Consider the following 19444-nt stretch of genomic DNA (forward strand, 5'->3'; position numbering starts at 1 on the left):
GATCAAGAGAAGGGTTTGCTATGTGAATGTTTCCAAACTTGTTTTACACTATCTGGAATGTAAAGGGCCACTCTTAATTCCTGCCTGTGCAAATCTTGCTGCAGAAGAAAACTTTTTCTCTCTTTTGTTTTCTGATCACTGCACACGACACATCATTATTTGCTGCCATGGCTCTCTCAGTTTTTCAAGGGGAGTCTGATGAAATGGTCTGCAAACTTCCTTTTCTTTCTACCATACCTTGATCGGGCAGTGCAGTTTGCTTTGGTGCAGTGCGTAGTCACTCTTCTGATTTCTTTCCATAGTGCTTAGCTAACAAAGTGCCCCTCTTGCTCAACACCAAAGCACTGCAAGGGGGACCCCACACACGTAAAATATGTTAATCAAACTGGTGTACCAAAAACTTCAAGCAAAAGAGCTAATTTCTTTGACACTGTGTTGTATGCTGGCAGCCGGCATCTCCTTTCCTCATCTGGGGAAGGGCATGTCTAGAAAGGCTCCATGAAAGTTTTATGTGTGGCCCTTGATGTTAAAGGTAGTGTAAAACAGGCCCGGAAGAATTGCAGTTTCAGTGGGGTTCAATATCACATACCCAAAAGGCTATGATTTATTCCACAGTAAGGAGCTGTCATTCAGCGAAAGAAAACATTATTTATGAAGCTGTTCATAGAATTCACTGTAGGTGGCAAAACAATTGAAGCAAAGGAAATTATCTGAATGTCTTGTTGGGCAATGATTATCCACTGATCAGTTCAGCTAATATGGACAAATGACCAGAACGGTTACGGTTTCGTTGCAGTTTGAAAATGGTGTTAATTTCTTGTTTTTTATTGCTTTCTGGCATGTGGTGTTGTACGGTGGCAGAAAAGGGGTGCGACTCATTCTAATTCACCCATTTTAATATGCATCAAATTGCATTTGGCTATTAATGGCAAATGTGCAAAAGTCCTCTAGGCTGGGTGTATAGAAATGCTTCTAACTGCAGTTTTGAAGTAAGGTTTGTATTGTGTTGGACAATTGGGGGGATGTGACCGGTGCCATTCTATAGACATGCCCGCACAGAACGGTGGTATGTGAGGGGGCTAGGGAAATTTGCTAGGGACACTGTAGGGAAGCTTGTTTAAAACGAGGGGTGAATACCTTGACAGGCCACAGGAGAGTGAGGCAATCCATCCTCATCGGAATTCTTTGTTCCAATTGTTGTGGCCTTTTCTCTCCTTCTCCACACCCCATGCAGCATTCAATGTGGGCAAGGGTGTGCTGGCAGGGGCCTCGGCCTTTGGCGTGGGAGCCCTGTGCTACTATGGACTCGGCATGTCCAGTGAGGCAGGAGCCTTTGAGAGGTCGATGTGAGTACTCACTGGAGCAGCTGGTATGACCACCCATCCTGCAAGAGCTTGGGAACCGTCGTGTGTTTAGCTTTCATAACTTGATAAAATCCACTACAGTTGAACCTCATTATAACGAACACTGGTTTAGCGAATTATCTGCTATAGTGAGATCTTTGGTTGGTCATGCTTTATTTCAATGACACTTATTCTTTTACAACGAAACGGAAACCGTGTGAGCCACGCGCGATATCGGATATAACAAAGAAATATTGGACCAGGAGGCTGAGAAGCTACTTGGAAAACCCCCTCGTAGTCTGAAGCTGCAGACGTATAAAGGTCCTTTCGTTTGTGGGCACTGTGGAAAACTTCATGCTGCTCAGTGCTGTGAGTAGCCACGAGACGAAGATCACACCCTTCATAAAATAGATAACGACGCAGTCCTGTTTTGTTAAGTGAACTTGGTTCTGTTGTAATTTCGTGTACTCATGTTCCGGTTAATAGAACTCGAAATGCAACAAGGAGAAAGATAAGTTTTACCTTGTGTGTAGTGGGTTCAAAGCCTCAAAAAATGCATTTTTGTATCAAGTATATTTGTGCGAGCCAGATTGACAATTTGTTATAGCCGATTTTTACCTCTGCTGTTATAATGAATATTGGTTATAACAAACTAATTTGTTTTTCTGATAATACTTCGTTATAACGAGGTTCGACTGTATTTCAGAACTAGACCTTCCGTATTTTCGGACACAGAAATTTGCGAATTTTGTGTTGAAAAATTGCGACGATTCATTGAGGCAAGGGGCAGGCAGAGCGACAAGTGAGGCTTGGAAAAACTGAACCAGCAATTGCACGAAGTTAGCGGGAGAAACAAGACGGTTGGATTGTGTTGAGCATTAATTCTGTTCTCCAGCTGTGTTAGGTTTTGCCTCACCCTAACTGTACTGCATTTTCCATGGCCATGACACAGTGCTCTGCTAATCCTTTAGTCGTTCTTGCAGATGCTCTGACAGTTTGTGAGCATCTTCGTCTCTTGGTTGCTGTAGCAATTATATGACTCGTTATTCAGAGAAGCTTCAATGAAGTAGAAAGCCTTTAGCAGTATTACTATTTCCAGGAAAGTTTGCTGTCAACTTTTTCATTTAATTGGTTTTTTTACATAGAGGTGAACTGCAATCAGCCTTCTGAGGATTATTTACTTATCGAATTCTTGTGCATGTTCCGCTTGTGTCCAATTTTTCTGTTTTCATCTTGTTGTATCTGATGTCATACAGTAACTAATAAATGTGGAATAACTTATTATTTTTGAATGGAGGAAATTATTGTTCAGTAAACTCCCATTAAAACGAACTCGGTTAAGCCGTGTCGCGTAAGATGGACATAGTGGGAAGGTTTGTTTGGCTTTTCTTAACTTTATGTGGAAACAATCTGCATAACCCTTTAACTCTTTCGGGACCGCCGGAAAGAGTGATGAAAAAGGGAGGTCTCGGTACAAATTTTTTATAACATAAAGCAAAGGCACCATCCTGCCTTAGCATATACCAAAATGCAGCTAATTATATGTTCTTTGACATACAACACCAAGTTTTACTTCAACACTGACGATAGAACCATGAAAAAATCTTAAAGTAAGAACTTCGTAAAAAAAAACTAAAGAAAAAGATAAAAAAAAGCGTAAATATAAAAATATTAAAAAAGAACAAAATTATTTCAGGATATACAAAATCTAACACAATGCTTTCTTTCTTCATTGCGAACGTTTGATGCGGCTTGGTGTAACTGGTTTTTTGTTTTGTGTGTGATCTCTTTGGCACTAGGGCCATGGCTACGTCGCTGCCCAGGTACATGCCGGGCTCTCGTCTCGGCAAAAACTTGATCCGTTTCTGCGCTGGTGGCAGTAGATCACCACCATAGGTAGTTAATATCCTAGCGAACAAATATAAACCAGCCAGAACATATTTCGAGTGCACATACCTACTCCAGAGCCAATTGAAACCGAAACCAACACCCACCTTCAAGTGTGATTTGATGTTCCAGGCTGATCGACACCCGAATCCTCACTCGAGCTGAAATCCGATCTCTAAACTTTAGAGCTGAAATCCGATCTCTAAACGGATTTCAGCTCGAGTGAGGATGCGGCTTTAGTAAAGCCGCATTCCGACTCTTCACTGCCACTCTCATCGTTAAAATCCACAGTAGAAAGCGAAGATATGCGAGACGAGACAAGGCGGATTTCTTATCACGCTCACGCGAGTATGACGCCATGTTTGTTTACATTCGAAACCACTGCCCGTCAGAATAAAATATCTCATGCGTTGCCGCCTGGCGATAAAAAACGAAACTTCACAAAAGAGAAAACTCCAGTTTTCAAACTATCTCCTAGATGTCGCTAGGTGTTCCATCGAGCGAAAATTTGTATTCTGCAGGCTCGCGAAACCATCGATCATATGTGATCGATGGCCTATGGAGCGGTCCCGAAAGAGTTAAGCCCTGGATTTTTTTATTTTGAACAAACAAAAAAGAAACCTTAACGGCAGGGCTGTTTAGGCCAAGCTTTGTCCCTTCCATTGCACTGAAGACTTGGAAGCCTTAAGGAAAAAATGTGGTTCCTTTGCACCATGAAACCGGCAACCTAACCACTGTCCCACCCCAAAGACCTGAGGGGTACGGGGTTAGCAGTGGCAGGGAACAATAACATGTGGAGCCTGTTGGACAGGAAAAAACGCTTCCCGTAGTCGAAATCGAACCTGGGTCCCTCGCGTTATGAAACTGGCGTCTATTTGATTGAGCTATCATTGCATTCCGGGCGCTGAGCATGTCCTTTGGTTTTGAAGCGCGGGCGTTGGCTTTGGACTTGACCGCAGGTTCCAGCGCGTGCTAACACAGTCCCATTAAAGAGAGATGTGAAAGTCTGCTGACAAAACGATGCAAGCCTGCCGTTCATAGAGAACTTTCAGGGGCAATTGTTTACCGGTCCCCCTTTGATATGTGAAGTTAAGGTAAATACATGGAAAACTAAACAAATGTTCTCATGGTTTGGTAGATGCGACAATTCAGCCAGCGTTTGTCTAATGGGGGTTTAGTGTACAACTCATTGTTCCATTTTCTAGCTGGTTTTCCCTCCATGGTGTGTACAATTAAGAATAAATTACAACACAATTTTGCAGTCAAACTTAATTTGAGCAAATGAGAAGTGTGTGTAAACTTTGCTTGGCCAACTTTCACATCAGCAGTTATTCAATGGATGGTTTTATTCTGTGCTCACCTTCTTCCCTTGGGAGCATTTGCAGCATTCCAGTGGAAAGAAGGTGGTCACCCTAAGAGCAATCGTGGCAATTTTCTCCCTCTTGCTTTTTTTCCCGTAGCTTGTTTTGCTGTACGTGTGCATGTGCTCGCTTTGAAAACTACTGCCACCACCCAGCATCACTGAGGCGTTGCTTAAAATTCAGTCCCCTACACATTGCACCAAAAAAAGGCATTGTGCAAGTAGGCTTCCAAAACTTGTCCCCCTCCCCCCTTCCCTTTTTTGTCATTCCCCGCAGGGGGCACCTTGTGTACTCAAGGTGTTTTGGTGAGTAGCGCCACCACGGTCCCGAGCTCCGCAGGGGTGCCTACTGTCGTAGGCATTTGGTGTCTCGCAACACCACAGACCCGAGCACATGTGGGTTGGACCCACCCACGTCCCGGCTGTGCGTGGCTTTGCCGTGTCCGGGGAAAAGGGCATCCTGGTGGTTGAGCCAAAGCCAGGGTTGTTTCGGACCCTCATGGCCCCCTGGCAGAGGCAACACACCACTTCGGCCCCCGCTTCCCGTAGATGGTGCCCCCAGTCTGACCCGACCTGGGGGGAATCAGCCAGTCGCCTTCTCCTGTCCTCTTCTTCATTCTTTTGCTTTCCTATCGTCTTTCCTAACCCTGTCCTGTCATCTTCTCTCTTCCTTATTTCTCCGTTTTTTTCTCCAGGCGGCGAGGGTTAACCCTGTGCAAAGGCTTCACACCCTAGACCCCGAGCATAGGGTTATAGTGGCGAGGTACAGTTAACGTGCGCTTCAAAGCCACGTTCCCTTGTTGGGCTCGGTGGTGGGCGACTGGCCTTGCCACCGAATTGATTCCATTTTCTATGGCTATTTTCTCAGCTCCCTCAAAACACCCTGATCGACCTCCTAAAAGGGGTCGCACCGAAGCACTCCGCACTCAACCACCTCAGGCAGCTTTCAGCAAATACCTTGTTGTACACTCGACCGACGAAAAACCTATCACCGACCTGTCAGTCTTCTTGATTGCCAAGTGTATTGAAAACATTGTTGGAAAAGACTACAATGCCAAAAAGATGCCCTCTGGAGACCTTCTTGTTGAAGTTATGCGAAAAAACCAAAGTGAGAACCTCCTGAAGCAAGAAAAAATTGCCAACTTGACTGTCACAGTTACGCCACACCGCACGCTAAACACTGTCCAAGGTGTTATCTCTGACAAAGAATTCCTCCATGAGACAGATGATGATCTCCTTGAGGGACTGCATGACCAAGGTGTTGTTGGTGTCCGTAGAATTATTATGAGAAGAGATGGAGCAGAGATCAAGACCCGACACATCATCCTAACATTTGCTAGCTCTACCCTGCCAGAGACAGTGAAGGCAGCTTTCCTTAGCTGTCGTGTACGCGTCTACATTCCAAACCCGAGGCGATGCTTTCAATGTCACCACTACGGTCATGGAACTCTAGCTTGCCGTGGCAAGCTCACCTGTGCGAAATGTGGCGAGAATGATCACTCTTCTGATGACTGCAAAAACCTAATCATGAAATGTCCGAACTGCAGTGGTTCACACGCTGCATACTCACAATCTTGCCCATCTTTCAAGAAAGAAAAAGAGATCATTCAGATCAAAGTAACCGAAAATATCAGTTTCCCTGAAGCACGACAAAAGCACAAGATGTTTTCGGCTGCATCCTATGCAGACGCCGCCCGCCGGGGGTTGGGGCGACGTTTGGTTAGTACTGCGACACAATGCAGCTTAGCTGATGTGTCGCTGTCGTTAACCCCCTCCGAGCAACCACCAGCTCCTGCCTCTACAGCAGAGGCCCTGATGGTTCCTCCTCCTGCTGGGCTGCCGTCCACAGCCGAGCACCCCGCCACTACGTCTGCAGAGCCCATGGAGAATGTGGTGACGGGCGCTGTTGGGACTGGTCTGGCCTCTTCCAGTCCAGCTCCATTGGCCCGCACGACACCCGAGGGCATTGAGAGCATGAAATCAGGTGGCCCCACACGTACTCCTTCCCTTCCCGCACCGCAGGTTCCAACCAAGAAGCCTGCGGCCACCTCAGTAACCAATCCGCGAGGTGGATGTCGGATGGACACCATGTCGGTGCCGCCTGATTTGTCAGACGAGGACATGGACACCTCGGCATCTCAACCTGCCCAGCAGGCGCAAAATGAATGCCGCAGCACTTTTGGCCGTGGGAAAAAAACCACCTCATCGTACAACAGGCCCTAAACAAGACTCACTGACATAACCTAAATAGGCAACTTCTCAACTACATCTTTATTATCTTTAATCCATAATAGCTGTTGAAAACATAGTTCAATGGAACTGTAGGGGTCTCATAAAAAACTTGGATGATGTATATGAACTCCTTTATAAACATCAATCCAGTATTGTTTGCCTCCAAGAAACACACCTGAATCCCAAGCAAAGTAACTTTCTTAAACAATGCACTGTCTTCAGGAAAGATAGAGATGCCTTTGCTCATTCATCTGGTGGGGTTGCCATTGTGACGCGAAAATCCATTCCATCCCAGTCCATTAGACTACTCACCAGCCTTGAGGCAGTTGCTGTCCGCGTGATCATTTTTGGTCGGCTAATTACAATATGTTCCTTATACATTCCCCCAGATCATCAATTGTCTACCTCAGAATTTGAGTCGTTGGTAAATGAGCTTCCTGAACCATTTATCTTAGTTGGAGACCTTAATGCACACAACAAACTCTGGGGTTCTGGGCGAACTAACGCTCGCGGCCGCTTGATTGAATATTTCCTAGTATCATCTGGTGCGTGTTTGTTCAACAAAAAACAGCCCACATATTATAACATTACACACAACACGTACTCACACATAGACTTGGCAATCGGTTCTGCTGTTCTTTTTCCACTCGTTGAGTGGCAGGTGGAGAAAAACCTGCTTGGAAGTGACCATTTCCCAGTATTCCTGAGATGCCTAGACAGAGACCCTTACACTCCCACCTCAACTAAAAGGTTTAAAGAAACCGCTGCAGACTGGGAGAAATTTAAGCAGAAATCTCAACTCACATACAGTTCCATAGAACACTTGGGTATTGATGAGGCTTGTAGCCTTGTCACGGCACATATCCTTGACGCTGCACAGAACTTCATTCCCCAGACTTCTGGTAACACAAGTAACTTAAGGCGGCCCTGGTGGAATGAAGAGTGTCGACAAGCACGCCAGGCACAGAACAAGGCGTGGGGCATTCTTTGCGGACAACCTTGTAGCGTTCAAGCGCACCAAAGCCATGGGAAGGCGCATTCGCCGTCAGGTTAAAAACAATAGCTGGAGGTCCTTCCTAACTTCAGTAAATTCTTTCACCGATACAAGAAAGGTTTGGAACAGGATAAGAAAACTAAATGGACAAAGCACACATGGCTTACCCCTTGTTGACACCACTGGTGGCACCCTAGAGGACCAGGCAAACGCGTTGGCACAATACTTCAAACACGTCTCAAGCTCTTCACATTACACAAGCACATTTATACACTACAAAAAGTCAGCTGAGCGAAAGTCCATACGTGACCACAAGCAATCAAACAACTCCTATAACTCTCCATTCTCCCTTCACGAGCTCATGACTGCGTTGGCTGGGTGCAAGCCTTCTGCGCCAGGTGCAGATAACATTACGTACGGCATGATCAAACACCTTCATTCAGACACAATCAATACTCTCCTGTTTTTATTTGCTGGGCACTTTCCTAAGGCATGGAAGCAGGCTATTGTTGTTTCACTGCTGAAAGAGGGAAAGGATGCATCCTGTGTTTCAAGTTATCGTCCAATTGCCCTGACCAGCTGCTTGTGCAAGCTGTTCGAAAAAATGATCAACAGAAGGTTACTATACTTCCTGGAATACAATGGTATTCTGGACAGCTGCCAGGCAGGTTTTCGGTCGGGCAGATCAACAGACCAACTTGTCGCTTTTGAATCCTATGTGAAAAATGCGTTTGTTAACAAACAGTTTTGCATGTCCATATTTTTTGATCTAGAAAAAGCATATGACACTGCCTGGTGCTACGGCATCCTGCGAGACCTGAAATCTTTTGGAATTTGTGGGAATATGCTTAAAGGAGCCATGAAGACAAAATACAAGTTGGGTTTATTAGAAAGACTACTTAGTCCTGATAACAATGATACTAATATCAACGCAATCTTTGAACAAATAACAGAGATATTGAAGAAAACGTGTGAAGCAGTCGCGACCCCCTAGGGAATTTCCCGCAACTTTTCTATGACGTCACGGAACCTTGTTTGTGCGATTGGCGGCCGCCTAACTGACCTATCGCGACGACACATGACTGGACGTCTGTAATGGGGCCTCTAATTCCATTTGACCGCATCCCTTGAATGCTAACGTGAAGTTAACGCACTGAAAATTATGTTTTATTGTTGGCCCGTATGACGTCATTCTTGCTCATAACACGTCACTGTGGCGCAAAATTTGAAAGTTTTTAAGTACTTCTTGCTTTTTTTCCCGTAAAAAACATCTTTTGTGGCTGTAATGGAGCGGAGTGAGATGCTGAATCCTAGTTCTTTCAAATTAAACGAAGTTGTATTTTCTCTTCATGGCTTCTTTAATGCCCTTGAAAGCTATTTGTCTGAACGAACATTCAGAGTGATGGCACATTCCCACTGGCGATTTGTCTCGTCGCGCGACGGCACGCGTCGCGCGATGAGGCCTTGAGGTGGTGTTCGCACTTGCTATGAGCAATGATGCGACTGCGTTCAGCGCAGCTGCTTCCCGACTTGTACGACCTCGTTGGTGCGTCAACCATTCGCAGTCAAAGAAAATGATGTTACGCGACAAAAGCAGGTAGAAATCAAACTAAAACACATGCTACTAACCTGGAGGAATACCCGCCGCGGTGGCTCAGTGGCTAAGGCGTTGCGCTGCTGAGCACGAGGTCGCGGGTTCGATTCCCGGTCGCGGCGGCCGCTTTTCTGATGGAGGCGAAAAGCAAAAACGCCCGTGTGTACGAGATTCCGGCGCACGATAAAGATCCCCAGGTGGTCAAAATTAATCCGGAGCCCTCCACTACGGCGTGCCTCATCGCCGGCGTTGCGTCGGCGCGTTAAACACCCCTAATCAATCAATAACCTGGAGGAATGCCGAAAACATTTGCGGGTTGCGGGAGGAGCAGAAAATAACAAACTCAAGAAGGCTCTTTTCAACATATTATTGCACGAAGAAATGCACACGCTTGCTTTCACGCCACAACACCCGCATCACGGCCCACAAATGTCGCTTCTTTTCACAGGCGCAAAGTTCTGACGCCACCGAACTCTACGCGTGTTTACCAGTCGCCGATAGAACGATGAGGCTGCAAGTCAACCTACCGTCTCGCTGTCCACCTAGCTCTATACGATGATTACTTGCTTTTACAATCCATACACGCTTCTCCACACTGATGAGTTCCACGCTATTCGTTGATTAGTGCACGCGTACGCTGAAGCCACTGACCAAAGAACCGATGCACACGGGAAGTTGCTTTCCGGCCCGACCCGCCGGGTACAGCGATAGCGGGCCAAGCGCCTGGCCGAGCGAGCCAGCGGCGGTGGAGGCGGCAGCTCGTCCTCGCCCGCCCGCCCGCAACGTTTGCATACCGGATGTAAAGAAACGTTTCGTTTCCGGCTACGTCAGCCTACTCTGCGGCCATGATTGGCTTACCGGTTTTGCGGGGCCGTCGCGTGATGAGGAAATTCGGACCGAGAGCGATCGGCTCCGCCGTCGCAAAATGCCGAAAAGCGACGGCCGGCTCGTCGCTTTGCGATGTTGCTTTTCGTCGCGCGACGAGGCGCATCGCCAGTGGGAATGTGCCTTGAGGGTCGGGGATGCAGTATCCGTGCTGTATATGCAAGAAAATGGCGTCCCTCAGGGTGGAGTACTTAGTTGCACACTTTTTATAGCTAAGATGAACACACTTGGAAAAGCTCTGCCCCGTACCATTTTTTACTCCATTTACGTGGATGATGTTCATATCAGTTTCCGGTCCTGTAACCTGTCTATCTGTGAACGGCAGTTACAACTTGCCACAAACAGGCTTGTAAAATGGGCCGACGAAACTGGCTTTAAGCTAAATCCTCAAAAGAGCACATGTGTATTATTTTCCAAGAGGCGTGGTATTCACCCTGAGCCCACCGTCCAGCTCAGTGGAGTGGCTGTGCCTGTGAAGAAGGAACACAAGTTTTTAGGGATTGTGCTAGATGAAAAGCTGTCATTTATTCCACATATAAAGCTACTCAAAATAAAATGTATAAAGGCAATGAATATCCTAAAAGTCCTATCCCACCACTCCTACGGCGCAGATAGGATGTGCCTGCTGCGTCTCTACAACAGTTTAGTGAAGTCGCGGTTGGACTATGGGAGCGTAGTATACGGGTCAGCTTCGAAAACCGCTTTAAAAATGCTTGACCCTGTTCTGCACCTTGGGCTTCGCCTTTCGTCAGGAGCCTTCCGAACGAGTCCTGCACAAAGCCTATATGTGGAATGTGACGAGTGGTGCCTGGAAGACCAGCGCTTGTACACAGATCTACTGTATGCCATGAAGGCAACAGCCATAAAAAATCACCCTTCTCGTTTATTGTCAATGACACCTCTGCCATGCACTCGTTTCTCAGTCGGCCCTCTATATCTATGCCTTTTTCGTTGAGAGTGAAAGTGCACGCTGAAGAGCTTGGGGTTTCTTTTAGCGAGACTTACAAAACTTCGATCACAGGCCTTGTTGCTCCCTGAGAAATGTCCCCGATTTCTTCTGATTTATCTTTTAGAGCCATTAACAAAAGAACTGCACCAAGAGAACTCATCTTGCAGCACTTCCTACATCTACGACACAAATATCCCTACACAACGTTTTACACAGATGCCTCCAAGTCCGCCCATTCTGTGTCATGCGCTGCACATGGCCCAAACTTTGCTATCACAAAGACAATGAACAAAAATACCAGTATTTTTACAGCTGAAGCACACGGCATTTTAACCACTGTGGAACACATTACAGATACCAGAATACACAGTTCTATTATTTTTACAGACTCCCTGAGTGTAGTATTAGCTCTCCATTCAGGAAAACCAACGAGAAACATTATTTTAAACCGTCTTATCAAATCCATAATGTCTGCTTACGCTCTGAAATTGACTGTAGTAGTGTGCTGGGTACCTGGGCACAGCGGAATTTCGGGCAATGAAATTGCTGACGAGAATGCTGCTGTGGCGGCTTTCCGCAGTGTTGTAGATATCCCACATGTGCCCTACCTAGACATGAAACCACTAGTTCAGAGTATGCTTCGGAGGCGCTGGCAAGTACAGTGGGACACACAAATCGAAAACAAACTAATCATTATAAAACCACACATAGGGAAATACAACACAGAGAAACGGAACAGGTTCACAGAAATATCAATATGCAGATTAAGAATAGGTCACACACACGCTACACACTCATATCTTTTAAACGGAACCCCACCACCATCTTGTGAGAAATGCGGACGAAGACTTACAGTCCTCCATGTATTGATTGAATGCTTGGCATACCATGACGCAAGGAAACGACACTTCCCAGAACTATACACCTACACGATACCCTTACACCCATCCTTGTTTTTATCTGATCAACCCCCGATTAGAAGTGAACGCCTTTTAGCCTATCTCGCTGACATTGGATTTTTAGCACTCATCTCATACCATGTGGGACATCAGGGCCACCCAATGAGGGTGTTTCTGAGCGTTTTCATAACGTGCCAGGGACGTCACCGCCATCCCTGTTATGTTATGGCGCTCCCAGCACACACATAAGCATCGTCACTGTTACCTCTCATCTTATTCATCTTCGCTTCTTAGAATAAGGGCCCTTTACACCCATATATACACTATTTTTATCAAGTACATCACAATCATCGCCATGGCATTTTAACAAATGTGACAAAACAAACATTGTCTTGGCGCTCTTTGGCCTCAGACGCCCCTGCGCCAATAAAATATACATAATAATAAAAAAATTTTTTGTCATTTCTTATAAGGTTGCAGATGAAGGCTTTCCACCTCTAGAATATGTTTTTGCTTGCTGCCTGTGTGATCAGAATGCACAAATGGCTGAACTGCCTTGCTCTTGTGTGTTTGCTCCACTGTGACCCATTGCTCCACTGTGACCCATTAAAGTTTGAGGTTTCGCTATGCCATTTGTGCGAGTTGCGCGTGCATGCTGCCTCAGCTTGCCGGTCGTGTTCGTGTGGGTGGGTAACTTGGGGCCATGCGCAGGATGTGGCCCGAGTATGTGCGGCAGAGGGTGCGCGACACCTACACCTACTTTGGAGGCAGCATTGTGATCACGGCAGCGTCAGCCCTGGCCGTCAGCCGAAACCCGGCCATGCTCAACCTGGTCATGCGCAACTCGTGGCTGGTAAGCACACCTGCCGGGAGGCCCTGCTGCCAAGCCCCAGGCTGTGGGTGTGGTTTCTGGCTTTTCTGATGAGGCAGTGTATGAGATATCTTCACACGTTGGAGCACACCAGGGGGTCCACATTATTGTGACACACTACTGCACCTTCCACGAATTAGTTTAATGTTGTGTATAAAGGGGCCAGCAATCGTGTGTGTCGAGCTTGGTGGTGTGCGCAGCCGTTGCAACAGAGCCATTGCACCGGGTGTTTGCGCACAATGTCAGGGGTGCTGCTTGACTGCTGGGTGATCTCCTAAACTACAAGTGCAGTTGTGTATGATTGTGTGATGCTATCATGGGCCATCTGCAAGCTCCGTGCAGCTACGTCTGCCTTAGTGGCAAGAGCATTGAACCTTCTTTTGTAATCTAAGCCAGTGCATGGAACGAACAAATCGAGTGTGCATTATTGCTGAAAAGTTGACTACTGTATGTGCTTGCATCATGAACTCCCCCCCCGGTTTTTCTTTCTGTAGGAATTGAAGCATATTTGGTGACTTTTGTTAAGAGAAGCAGCTCTTTGCTGACTTTTTTTTTTTTTGTATGATGGATATGGACTTTGTTCTTCCTTGTGTTCTACATGCAAAGTTTCTGTTCTGTCACTGTGTGGAACTAACATTGTCGGGAAAGGAGGACGGAACATTTTTGCATGAGAACTTTATTAGAGCGAACAACTCTGGAAAAAGAAACAATAAAGAAAAAAGCTAGGTTTTTTTTTTTTTGTTATTCTGAACCTTCTACTTGGAGTCATACATGGGGATCTACTTTACAGTGCCTAAAGTCTCCTATGTGCTGAGTTATTCAGTGCACAGCGAGCCTGCCCTTAAAGGGACCATGCAGACAAAAGACAAGTTTGGTTCATTCGAAAGATTGCTTCGTTAAAATGATACTGACACCACTTTTAATGTAAACGTTGCTCAAATAAGCTATGTAATTAGGAAAAAAGGGAATGGCCATGTTATTCACTAGCTCATTTTCCACACTAGAAGATATGACGTCATATGCACAGCCGTGCAATTGGCTGAGACCGGCAAAAGCAAACGCTAGTTAGGCAGGGCTTATAAGCTTGGAGAACGAGCTGTTTTTGCCTTAATGTAATGCATATTGATTTTATGGCAGTAAGAATGGTGGGGTAAACAGTGGAAAAAATTATGAAGTAAACATAGAAGCACCAGTGCGTACTGCTGTTTGTACTGTGCACACTATGCTTGTTATAGTTGCACAGCAGCGTGGAGCTTTGGTGTTGTCTCAGAAAACAGTGGCCAATTAGTGTAAGCGGCATTGTCTTACGTGACCCTATTTGTCGAACACACCCCGTGTTTCACGAAACAATTACTACCTACTACACAAAAACAAGCCAGGTGCAAATCCGGTCAAAAATGAAGCAGAGGCGGACAGCAGTGCGAAGCAGTATGGTGGCGCCATCTACAAGAATTGATGGCAAACAATGCTTCGCTGTGTGCTGCAGATTGAACAGCACACTTGAAATTACTTGAGCACCCGACCTTGTGAAGTCATGGCAGACGTCACGAAACACAAATTTGGCGGGAGAATAAAAATTTTAACTTAAATTGATTAATTTCTCAGTGAATAAAGCATCACTTTCTGCTGGACAAGCGCTGAGGGCACTGTAAAACAGCAGATCTTTCGACTAAAACAAACTTGTATTTTGTCTGCATGGCCCCTCTAAGGGCATCACCTTGAAAGGGGAAGTGTTGTGGGGGCTGCGTACTCAGGGAAAGTTGAATGGAAGTTCTTTGGCCCCCAGCAATGGTCGGCAAGCAGTCTGCAGTCAGCCAAACAGGGCAAAACAACCGAGCCCCAGGTCTTGCACGTCCCCCCATTTAACCCTTTGAGAGAGAGAGAGAGAGAGAGATGACTTTATTTGATGCCCTAGATGGGTTCTGAAGGGTAGACGACTTGGACGGTCTCCCTCCCTCATCCGTCAGCCAGGATTCCTTGGATCCTCGCGGCGGCTTCGGCCATCCGGACTGCTGTCAGTTGTGCCTCCGGTGTGGAGCTGAGCAGAACAGTCTCCCATTGTTCTGCAGTCTTAATTTTGTAGCTTCTAAGTGTATCTACATCGGATTTGCTGTTATAGCCATTCGTATTTTTTTGGAGCTTATGGCAGGACCATATCATGTGGTGTAGGTCGGCTCTGCTGTTGCATAAAGTGCAGAGGTTTGAGTAAAGGTCTGGGTAGCAGCGGTTGAGGTAAACAGGGCTCGGGAAAGAGTTCGTCTGCAACCGTCGCCACGTGACTGCCTCTTTCCTGGAAAGAGTGGGGTGGGCCGGTGGATATTTGCATCTGGATAACCTGTAGTGATTTATTATATCCCTGTATGTGACTAGCCTGTCTGTGAGATCTCGTAACGTGTGCTTGTTCTTGGCTTTCCTGCGACGTCTTGTGTGGGGATGATGGTGGTTGTGGGGGCGTCGTAGGCAACACAGCTCGGTTGACCAGAGCTCGAGCGGTTGCGAGGGCCAGTTCATTCCCCTGTAGGCCGCAGTGGGCCGGAGTCCATATCAAAAGAATTTTTCTTTGGTTAGGGGTCTTCTCTAACAACGAGGCTGCTGCAGGGGAGATCCTGCCTTTCGAGAAGTTAAAGGGGTCCTGAAATACCTTCCGCCGATGCATGGATGTACATGTAACCAAATAAGACAATGTATTAGCAATCTCCTCCCGCAAGAATTTTGTTAAAGCGATGAGTATTAGCTGAGAAATCGTAAATCAAAAACCGCGCATTATCGTCGCGCCGCGTTTCCTCCTCTTTTCAACTGTTGACGGCGCGCGAGCACTCCCTCCCATGATGCTGCGCTAGTCAGCGGTGACGTACTTCCGCATTACGCTCCTCCGACTGCCGTCTGCTACGGGCAAGTTTTGTTGACACCATGAATTCCGCACTCCGCTCAAGGATGGATAAGCGAACGAAAAATCTGGCCGCATGTGTGCGGTGGCCTGGCCTTGCCCTTTCGCGGTGTGCGTTGCTGCAGTGCAGCACGTGACTTTTAATCGGCGGCGAACTCGCAGCCGCTGGGGAGGATCTTGCGCTCGGTCCCTTTCATGCACCGCGCACTGTTTATCCAAAAAGCGCCGTATCAGATGTGGCCCCGCTGGTGCCGGGTCTTATTTTGCGGTGGTGGTAATTCCTGTCGGCGCCATGTGAAAAAGACATTTTAAACTGATACAGAACCCGTGCACAAAACGCTTCAATCATGTGACCAGTTCAGCTTGGGGCGACGCGTGGTGGAGAGCGGCAACGTTGGCAAAACATGCTCCGGCGCGGCTCTGAGCTTTCTAGCGCTGGAGCGAGCGCCTTTCTTTGACGATCTCAAACATCGGTTGCCTTGGCAACAAGGCACAAACCGCTCAGAGGTCAGTTACGGTTGCGTGATCCCGGTTCAGCTCGGGGCCCCACCTCGCGACATGTGGGCACTCTCATTAGGAAGTGTGAGATGCGTTTGGTATTACAGGAGGCGATGGTGTGTGTGTTGTGGACGCCTTTGTTTCGTGATGAAATGCGACGTTGTGCTTCTGCGGGTGGATAGTGCTTCCCATGGTCTGGATTATATTTTTCGAGCGACGTACGACTCAACCTCGCATGGGGTATGTGCAGTGTGCGTGGCTAAAAGCCATCTCGGCTTGCGCACCAGAGTTAAGTGACTTGCTGTTCGTCCCCGCAAACCGCGCGCGAGGTGAGTGCCGAATTTACGACGGGCAGAAGGAGGCAACCCATCGTCTGTCAATCGCGGTTCAGACTTGCAACGCATGTTGTGACGTTGTGTTCGTTCGAAACGCATCTCTGGATTGTTTTGAAGTGGAAAAAAATGTATCCGTCAAACCCTGGCATTCGGCTCAGGGCGGTCTCTGCGATTGCACGAAAGAAGTGCCACGGGGCTTCAACGCTTTCTTTATGGGACGTACTCCGGTAAGAGAATATCCATGTCGTGTTATGGCCGTGTTGCATTCAATACGAACGGTTAAGCGTTTGTTTACACTTGTGTCGTTTGTCGTAAAATGTCCAAGCACTCCGGCACTACGCTGGCAGATCAGCCGGCGTGTCGACGCTGAGCAGACGACTCATCTCTTTGCCGGAAGTGCGTGAAAAAGCCGCCCAATAGCAGGATGTCTAGCTCATGACGAACATCGGGGAATCGATGATGTAGACATGTGAAGATGGCGGCGTCCAAAAACACGAAGGAAAGGGTGAGAAAAAAGCGACAAACTTTGCAACAAAAGTGTGAGCTTTCCGCTGCGCGTAAAAGAGTAATACTTGGCCCAGATGACCTTGACGACCCAATCTAACGATTGCGCTACTTCATTTAGTGTGCTCAAAATGCCTTTCAGGGCCCCTTTAAGAATGGCGGACTTCAAGTCGCTTATGATTGTGGTTGCGTGGGTAGAATTCATAGCAAGGGCTATGGCCATTTCCTCTCCCTGAGTGGGATGTTTGGCCGGCGTGGATGCTGACGTCACCGTGACGCCGTCATTGCTGACGACTGCAATTGCCATGGCGTTGAGACAAGAGCCGCCGTTGTAGTAGTCGGCTGCGTCAACGTAGACAATCTCTCGTGGCTCACGATGGGTTCGGAAACGTTTGTCAAGGGCTCGTACTCTAGCTTGTCTTCTTTCCACATTTAGCTCTGGATGCATATTCCTTGGTAGTGGCGGGATGCGAATGTATTTTCGCCATTCGTGTGGGAGGTCAACTTCATTTGGGAGGGAACTTCCACTTCGGATTCCTAGTGGCTGCAGAATGTGTCTTCCCGTTTTGCTTTTAGATAGCCATTCTACTTGGGCTGTTTGTTGCGCTTCAATTAGTTCTTCAATCGAGTTACTGATGCCTAGTGCTTCGAAGCGTTCGTTGGGTGTGGTAACAGGTAATCCCGTTGCTTGTTTATAAACTTTCTTAATTAAGCCATTAATTTTTACTTTCTCGTCATTTTTGAGCTGTAGGAAAGGAATGCTGTAGGTGATTTTACTAATTACGAAGGTCTGTACGAGCCGTATGAGCGTGTCTTCCTTCATACCTCTATTCTTGTTTGCCACTCTGGAGATGAGTCGCATGGTGAGCTGAGTGCTCTTCTCGAGATGAAGGATTGTCTCTTTGTTGTGACCATTCGATTGCAGTCGTAGGCCGAGGATTCTAATGGTGTTGACAACTGGGATCTTTTGGTTGTTGGCGTAGACGCAGATGTCGGGATTCGATGGGTCTCTCTTCTGTCCCCTACTGGTAGGCCGGCAGATGAGCAACTCGGATTTTTGAGGAGAACAGTCCAGTCCTCGTTCTCGAACATAATTTTGCACTATGTCTACTGCCGTTTGTAGGGTGTCTTGAATGTGGCCATCGCTGCTGCCGCCAATCCACAGAGTAATGTCGTCGGCGTACAGACTGTGGTGAAGGCCTTTGATGTTGCTTAATCTCTCAGGCAGGCCTAAGAGTGAGACATTGAAAAGAAATGGGGAGAGCACAGATCCTTGAGGTGTACCCCTACCACCCAGGGCAAAGTCACCCGACTCAAGGTTGCCGATGGAAAGGGAAGCAGTCCTGTTTGTAAGGAGCTCTCGGATGTAATTGTATACTCGCTTCCCCGGGGCTATCTTGGCTAGCCCGTCTAGTATCGCTTCGTGTCTGACGCTATCGAAAGCCTTGGTGAGGTCAAGACCTAAGATTGCCCTTGTGTCCAAAGGAGAAAGTTTGTCGCCGTCGATTATTTGATGTTTGATTTGTAGCATAATATCCTGGGTAGAAAGCTTCGCTCTGAACCCTATTATAGTGTGCGGATATAGGTCATTGTCGTCCATGTAGTTGCTGATACCGTTAAGAACGACGTGTTGGAGGAGCTTACCAATACAAGATGTTAAAGAGATTGGTCTTAAGTTGTCAATGTGAAGCTTTTTCCCAGGTTTAGGTATCATGACTATTTTTGCAGTCTTCCAGATTTTTGGAAGGCTGCCTCTCAACCAGCACTCGTTCATGAATTTAGCTAGCGCAGTGAGGGAAGGCTCGTCAAGGTTTCTAAGCGTCTTGTTGGATATGCCATCGGGTCCCGGTGTCGACTTCGTCCGCAGCTTTTGAACAACCGCACGGAGTTCCTCGACGGTGATTGGTCGGTCAAGTAAGGTGTCTCTGGTCCGGAGCAGTCCGGGAGCTTTACGGGGGGATTGGAGCCGATGTACTTGTCTTCGATTATTTGTATGAGCTCGGCATTTGTCCCGTTGTGCACATGGAGAATTCTGTTTAAATTTAATTGCTGCACAGTTTTACCCGACTCAGGATTCATAAGGTATCGCAGGATGTTCCATGTTTTGGGGAGCCCGATCTGGATGTCCATGCATTCACACGTTTCGTGCCATTGCTGGCGCGAGAGTAGATTAGCGTGTTCTTGAATTTCGCAGTTTAATCTAGCT

The 19444-nt window shown here is 47.1% G+C and overlaps 1 protein-coding gene across 1 annotated transcript in view; it reads left to right on the forward strand.

Moving 5' to 3' along the window:
• LOC144174860 (growth hormone-inducible transmembrane protein-like) overlaps positions 1-19444 on the forward strand; it is a 59919-nt gene that overhangs the window by 7948 nt on the left and 32527 nt on the right. Inside the window, exons 3-4 of the mRNA XM_077703810.1 lie at positions 1235-1346; positions 12855-12996. Of these exons, the coding sequence (XP_077559936.1) occupies positions 1235-1346; positions 12855-12996 (254 nt within the window). The remainder of the gene's footprint in view (positions 1-1234; positions 1347-12854; positions 12997-19444) is intronic.

Source organism: Haemaphysalis longicornis, unplaced genomic scaffold (assembly GCF_048455015.1).
Source record: "Haemaphysalis longicornis isolate Haplotype H1 unplaced genomic scaffold, Haemaphysalis longicornis Haplotype H1 scaffold_1, whole genome shotgun sequence".
NCBI lineage: Eukaryota > Metazoa > Arthropoda > Arachnida > Ixodida > Ixodidae > Haemaphysalis > Haemaphysalis longicornis.